Source organism: Echinops telfairi, unplaced genomic scaffold (assembly GCF_000313985.2).
Source record: "Echinops telfairi isolate 266 unplaced genomic scaffold, ASM31398v2 ScPeMD7_18;HRSCAF=68, whole genome shotgun sequence".
NCBI classification, from domain to species: domain Eukaryota; kingdom Metazoa; phylum Chordata; class Mammalia; order Afrosoricida; family Tenrecidae; genus Echinops; species Echinops telfairi.
Window position 1 is genome coordinate 90,466,612 of NW_022103915.1, and position 7,784 is coordinate 90,474,395.

Here is a 7,784-nt window from a genome sequence, read left to right on the forward strand (position 1 = left end):
CTCTACTTTTATGCTGGATTCATTCATCTGTTGCCATGGTTACCCGAGACCCACAGATAGTACTCACGATTAAGAGAGGGCATTGATTAGGAAAGTTAATAGGCTACCACAGGTTAGGATCAGTAAGCAGTAAGGATATAGTCGTTGGTCCACAGCAACACCCCCTCAGCCAACAGTCAAGTCTCTTTCTGGTCCTTAGACTCTCAGCCACGTGTTTCCTTGGCGTCTGCCTCTGAGGCCCCAGAAGCCAGCCTACCTATCCTGCTGTCGCACCGGCCAATTGTCTTGGGCCAGATGAGGTGAAGGTACCCATTAGACTGATCTCCTGTCACAGTCCCTGGTGCAACTGGTCTCAGCTGGCTCTGCCGGTTTAGACAGAGATCTCAGACACACTCTTCCACCTGGTCCTGCGATTGCTCCTGTGTCCCACATGGCGCTTCACACTGAAGAATGGCTTTGATGGAGGTGTGGTTTTGGTCTTTAGACCTGCCATACCCCCAAGGACGTGAACTAGCATTTTCTGTGTTTCATTTGGTCGTTGCTGAGCTTTTGTTTTGCATTTGCTTCTGTATGTTTCTCTTTATGTGGTGTCTAGCATGGGTGAATCTACAGAGACAGTCCTTGCATGAACGGTGTCTGTGGCTGTGGCCGGGGAGGTTGCGGGGAATGGGGAGCTAATAATGAGTATAAGAAAGAGAAAGCGTTCTAAAATGGTGGTGACGATGGCACAAGTCTTTTTAATTAATTTAAATCATCGAGTTGTATGATGTGTGCATTATGCCAATAATCCTGGTAAATTTAAATTAAAAAGAAAGAAAATGAAGGATGGTATCTTATGTCTCACCCTCTAGTAATGTAATCTTGAAGATTTCCCCCCAGGAAACACAGGGTGTGACATGGCTCACACCCTATACTAACTTAATCTCACCTTAGTCTTGTAGCCAAGAACTCCCTCCAAATGGGACCATAGCCGCGGGCAGAGAACAGAATTATGATACATTATATACGGAATAATGGCTAGAAGGGCCATAGTGATTGACTACATCTCACCCTGTGTGCGTCTCCTGAAAGATTAAAATGTTATATTAGAAAACTGATTTTTTTTTTTAATGGAGAGGAGAAGAAATGAATGTTATCAGAACCAAGCTGTTGTCTTTCATGGGCAAAATAGACCTTAAGCAAAATGTGAACCCACAGACCCCAAAAGCCAGTTCTCTGAACTGTTTGGAATAAAGTTAGTTACCTTTAGTATACCCCACTCCCCCACCAGCATCACCCAAAAGTGTGGGCCACCTCATGTAACAGTTTTGAGTGATTGTTGTTAGTTTCCTTGACTGAGATAATCTGTACTGAAATGAAGGCAAAGGCACTCATGTTATTGATCATAACTTCATGTATCTCATGAACAGTAAATATATAGATGAGGCCATTTTTCCTCTGGATATTACGTTTTATTTTTAAGCTGTGCAGGAATTTGGCATTTGGAAGCTGTTTCCTGACCGCAGGGCGCAGAACTCCCTTCACAGATGGTGCGTCTGCCCCAGACTCCCCACCTTCCTTCCTCTGCTGCCAGGCTAGTGTGCCCCAGTCTCCAGAAGATGGCACCACGCAGTGTCTTTCTGCACACGTCAGGGTTCCTTGACATCCCTTTGGGAAATGGCACTGTGGAGCAGGCATTTTTATTTGCTTTTTCTTGTTTGGGGGAGTTATTTGGAAGGTGAGTAATTATCAATCAGTTATTTTTAAGGGTACACAACTGTTTACATGTTAACGGGCCTGGGCAGAGTTGACCTGAGCTCATCTTAAAAATCATATTTTCCTTTTCCTGAAAACACCACAGACTGAGGGGGGGGGTCATGTGCACAGCCTCCACAATCTGACTTGCAGGCGGTCTGGTGGCACATGATGGCTATAGAGCGCTTTTTTATTTTACTTATTTCTTTGGGGCGTTTGCTTGAACATTCTACAGTGTATTTTGACTTTTAAAATGAAATGTGTGATGTGAAAAGAAACGTTGCCTGTGCTTGACTAGGATGTGTTAAAAGTGGAGACAGAAAGAAAATGAACAAAGTCTCATTATATTCTTTTCTATTTTAGTTCCCAAGTTTAACTTGTCATTTTCTGTTTACAGCCCAAATGCTGCACCAACCTTATGGGATTCCTTAGAAGAACCTGATATTCGGGATCCGAATGAATTTGAGTATTTATTCTCCAAAGACACAACTCAACAGAAGAAAAAACCCCTGTCAGAGGCCTATGAGAAAAAGAACAAGGTCAAAAAGGTATTGTGTGATTATAATAATAGTTGTAATTATATACATAGCCGTATTATATATGTATGTATGTATTCATCTACATGGGAATTGATTCTGAGCTGCTGGTTTGCTTCCTCTCGGTTTTCAGAAAATGACTTGGAAGGCTTTGGAGTCGCAATGGTAATGAAGAGCCAACGGTTTGAAAACTTGGTGTGCTTGCTGCTTGGGTCCTACCGCCTGAGTTTTCAGACTTTTTTCTTAATTTTAATCTGGACTTCTCTTCAGGCATTCTGGTGGGGAGGGCGGAGTATGAAATTTAATTTTTGTTTAATAGACGTGCGTGTGCTATATGGAAAATAGGTTGTTTTTGTGCAGTTATACATTCACTCAGCAAATAGTTACTGAGGATGTATTCGTTCTGGGCATTGTCCTAGGCCAGTGTTCCCGGTGTGGTGACCACTGGGCACATGCGGTTATTTAAATGTAAATAAGGAAATTTAAAATGCAGTCCTTGTCTTGCACTAGCCTCTTCCAAACATTACTCTTGTGCAATGCATGGCACCTGCAGTAGGCAGCACAGAGAACATTCCATCATCACGAAAGGCCGGGATTGGGCAGCACTGTGAACACATTCGGGGTAGGTTGTTGAGGAAAAATAAAAGATCCCTGCCCTTATTAACAGTCAGCATTAAAAAGGAAAACTAACTGCAAATCATGCCGTGGAGCAGGAGAAGGGGTCACCTTTGGCAGCATGAAAAGGGTGGCTGTGTCTTTAAATTAAGTGTCCTTAACAGGCCCCCTTGAGAAGGTGACTTCGCAGCAAAGACGCGATGACTTGACACCTGAGAGCCAGCAGCCTATCAGGGAACAGGTTGAGCAATTCAGTCCTAGCCCTGTATTTTCTGAATCAAATCCCTTCATCCGCCATGCCCTCGTCCTCTAACCACAAGATTAAATAGTGTCTACTGATACTGTTATGCAAAGGATGATCAAATAAAGTAATACATGTATCCTACTCAGCATTATTTCTATCACACAGTCAGCGCTCAACGAGTGCTAGTTACTGTTGCTTTTGCTATTGTGACCACCATTGCTGGTACGTCTCAGAGTTACTCTTCTGGTGGGGACACAGGGGTAGGCATGTGGGAAAAGTATAGAGCTTGGGTCCGCTGTTGACTTGCTGTGTGGACTTGGACTTGTTGTCTTCCTTCTTTATTTTCCTTTTGCGATAAAACAAGGTTGGCAATCTGAGGGCAAGTAGAAAGGTATTGCTAGGATTCCAACTCATAATTGCCCACGTTTCTTCCAAACAAAACATGTTTAAACATGCCCTCCCTCAGTGGACGGCTGCAGACAAGTTCTCTTCGTGACCCACTTTTCTGAATCCTAGCTGTCTGGTTCTGTTGCTGTTGGAAGATGTGGAGTCGGGTTCGACCCATTCTACAACTGAAGGAAATACTGCCTGCCCGGCCCTGTGCCATCATCCAGAGCTTGATGTTTGCGCCCATTGTTGTAGACACTGCGTCCACCCATCCCCTTGACATTCTCACTCTTTTGCTGAGCTTTCCCTTAGAAGCCATCCTTCTAAGAATCATCCAGGTTGTACTTCCAAGACAGGTGTGTTTGTTGTCTTCGGGTAGTTTTGTAGGTAGGGTGTTAAAAAGACAAAAACAAAAAGCTTTTTGTACCATGAAAAATAAGAATACTGTTTAGGTCTGGACTATGATATTCCCAAGTCATTGCAGCATTACAAGTTTTGGGGGATGCGACCCGACAAAGAACAACATTTTTTAGATGGACCAAGCATCTTAAGAAAACTCAGAAGACCTAAAACATGAGCCAAGAGAAGGAAGGACCATCAACCTCAATGAATGAAGCAACTGTGATTGAAGTCCAAAAGCTGGTAGAACAAGATCATAGAATTACCATTGATGTGAAAGCTGTCTATCATACGGCTCAGCATTTTCCCTTCCAAGCTGGATGGGTACCAAACTTGCAAGTATGTTGCATGCGTATCAGCTTAGACAAAGAGCTGATCTCTCCATCAGTCTTTTAAGCCAGAACAAAGCTCATGAAATAGAATGAACCATAACTGAGGTTGAGTCTTGGATTTACAAACATAATCCAGAGAGCAAGGTCCAGTCAAACCAGTGATTCAGAGGGGAACCTAGATCCAAGATTTAGATTCAAGGCAGAGAGATCAGCTTGGAAGGTTATGGTGTCAAGGTTAAGGTCTAGAAATTACTAAGGAGTGACCTTGATAAATCTTCTTGAAGGACACAGGAAGAAATTTCAAGACTATTGAAAACTGCATTGGTGTCAAAAAGACTAGGAATTGTTTCCCCATCTCAGCAATGCAACCTACCGCCCTGCTCGTCCCCATTAGACTCTGTCCCCCCAATTCAAAGAACCTTGAATGGAAACACAGTCTGAATTCCCCAAGGATACCAGAACCGCCATTTTGACAGGACGTAAATCGATGTGCAGAATTCTCGGCGGGTGTAAGCGGTAGAGAGACGGGAACCCTGCCTTCAGAAGTGTATAGATGCAGATGGAGGGTCTGTGGGGAAAAAGAATGTGCCGCAGTTTTGTACTTTTTATTTAGCAATGGTTTTTACGATTCTGTAGTAGAACTTTTTTACTTACCCTCATACCCGAGTCTGCTTGACCCGCCACGATGTTAGGGCATTTAAATTTAAGAAGGTTTGAGGAAATGCTTTGAAGTGTATGATATCCAATACCATTAACATTAATAGGTCCTTTTTAAATTACACAATGGAGGTCCCTTCATTATTTACATGTTTACATATTTACAAAAGCAACTGTACCTCCCCAAGGAATCTCTGGAAAATGTCTGGGTGCCACTTGCACACCTTTTCCCAAAGACTTGAATTGATGGATGAACACCCTGATCGGTGACATTCTCCTTTCCAGTCAGTTGGAGTTGGATTTTCATAAAGAAAATATGATCCCTCTAGTAGTTAAACTTCAGTGTAAACATTTTAGGGTCCCATATCTCACAGAGCAATTTGAACTTCTCTAATAAAACAATAAGATAGAATCAATAACTCAGCTTGAGAAAAGTATGCTTTGTAGCTAAGCCGTTTGTAGAACCAGAAGGCTGTTGTTCCTCTGAAGCTAGCCTCTTCCAGGAAGAGGTCTCTGGTTAATGAGAAACCCCACTGAATATTTTCGTACGCAATGTGCCATTTGGCTTGCTTGGATTCTAATAGCTCCTGATTGTTGTTAGGTACGTTTGAGTCTGTTGCGACTCATAGTGATCCTGTGTGCGACAGAAGGAGACATCGCCAGGCCTGCGTCAGCCTCAACAATGCTTCTTAGGCCATCTTGTTAAGCTTCTTCCTCTTTTTGCTGCCCCTCCACTTTACCAAGCGTGATGGCCTCTCCAGGGACTGGTCTCTCCTGACATGTGTCAGGACGTGAGACCAAGTCTCACCATCCTTGCTTCTGGAGCATTCTGGCTGCACGTCTTCTAGAACAGATTTTTTGGTTCTCTGGACCGTCCCAGGGTACTTTCAGTAGTCTTCACCAGTATCACAATTTAATTGCATTGATTGTTCTTCAGACTTCCATATTCAATGTCCAACTATAATATGTATATCAGGCGATAGGAAAAACAAACCACCCATGGCTTGGGTCAGGCATCTCTTAGTTCTCAAAGAAGCCTCCTTACTTTTCAACAGGTTTTAAAAGCGATCACTGCGGCACATTTACCCAGTGCAGGGTGATTCCTTTCTGCAAGCTTAGTAACATGTTGCTTGTAAAACAAAACAAAAAAAACCCCACACAACTAATTATATCTGATTTGGTCAATGAGTATTTGTTTTTTAAAGATGAAAATATTTGCTTTTAAGACATCAAAGCATTTGGTCATGTATTCTTGTTTGGGTTTTTTCTCTTTTTTTGTCTCATAATTGTTTGCCTGTTCAACAAAGGATTTTTACTGAGACTATTACCCCTTGATGTGTTTATTTTGTTTCTCCGTCTGAAGGGGAAAATATGCTCCATTTGATCATCTAATCTCACAGAACAGCACAGTTGGAGTTTCCCCCATAGAATCTGGGCACATGTGAAATTCCAGGTGTTTTTTTTTTTTCTTTCTTTCTTTAAGCAGGGGCAGAAATGAGATCTCGAGGATATTGTAGTCTTGAGGCTGCTCAAGAGATTTCAGGAAGCGTTGCGACCTACCCCTGAGCTGAGGTTTCAGGTTTTAAAGACAATACACTGTAATGGGCTAATGCCATAAAACTCCAAACCTGCCTCCTATGAACTAGCTTGCCAGCACCCTGATGGGTTTCCTTGTTCCCGTCCCTGGCTCACACCCTGGTTGTCTTTTCTCTTGAAATAAAAGTGAATGTTAGAGAGTTCTGAGCAGCTGAGGATTTTCAATATTAGAGGCCAATTCCTTCAGTTGAACCAGAGAATCATTATCATATTTGATGATTAGAAAAACTCTTGCAAATCATTTCTATCTCCTTGTGTATATAAATGTGTATAAAAAATGTGTGTGCACATACACACAACGCATACACAAACACCCCAAACCCAAGCTAAACCCCCTGCTAGCATGTCAATTACAACTCAGTGACCTACTAGGGTTTCCAAGACTGCACATCTTTATGGGAACAAATAGTCTTTGCTTCCTCCTGTGGAACAGTTGATGGGTTTGGACCACCAACTTGCAATCAGCAGCTCAATGTTTAACCCACAGTGCCACCAGCGATGTCTGTGTATACAAATAGATATGTGTGTGTGTCTGCTAAAGTAGAGAAAGGCCTGTGTTTATCGGAGATGAAAGACCTGGGACAGCCCACATCTTGGCTGTAGAGGCTCCACGTTGAGAGTTAGGTGGGAACATGCTCACATGGAGCCAGGCTCGATCCCTCCACTCAGTTCACATTTCAGCTGCAGAACCAGCTGTCAGAGTGGTCACTGGTTACGCCCCAATTCTGCTGAACTTACTAGTTTCCCCTACCATAACAGTATTTAAAATCTCCCTCATTAACGTACACTTCAAGTCCTACTGTCGAGGAGCCTGCATGAGTCCCTTGGTGACACAAATGGTAAAGCCCTGGACTAGCTGAAAGGTTGATGGGTAGAGCTCACCTAGAGGTGCCTCAAAAGACAGGTCTGGCTATCCGCCAGGAAAACCCCATGGGGCAGTGCTCCTCTTTGTAATAGGGGTCACCCTGAGCTGGAATCAGCTGGGCAGCAACTAGTAGCAATACCTCTATATGGAGACAGATGGATCTCTGTGTGTGTGCACATGCGCATGCACACTCAAAAACTCACTGCCATCAAGTCAATTCCAATTCATAGTGACCCCTTAGGATAGGGTAGAACTGCCCCTCTGAGACGGTATCTGTTTACAGCAGTAGAAAGCCTCACCTTTCTCCCTCTGACAGGCTGGTGGTTTCAAACTGCTGACCTTGCAGTTAATAGCCCAAGGCATAACCACTATGCTATTTGTGGGAAATATCCATTATCTTTTCTTTTTTTCTTTTTTTT

At 43.1% G+C, this 7,784-nt stretch overlaps 1 protein-coding gene across 1 annotated transcript in view; it reads left to right on the plus strand.

The window, feature by feature from the left end:
* FMN1 (formin 1) overlaps positions 1-7,784 on the plus strand; it is a 338,627-nt gene that overhangs the window by 116,943 nt on the left and 213,900 nt on the right. Inside the window, exon 5 of the mRNA XM_004712678.2 lies at positions 2,132-2,282. Coding sequence (XP_004712735.1) covers positions 2,132-2,282 — 151 coding nt within the window. The remainder of the gene's footprint in view (positions 1-2,131; positions 2,283-7,784) is intronic.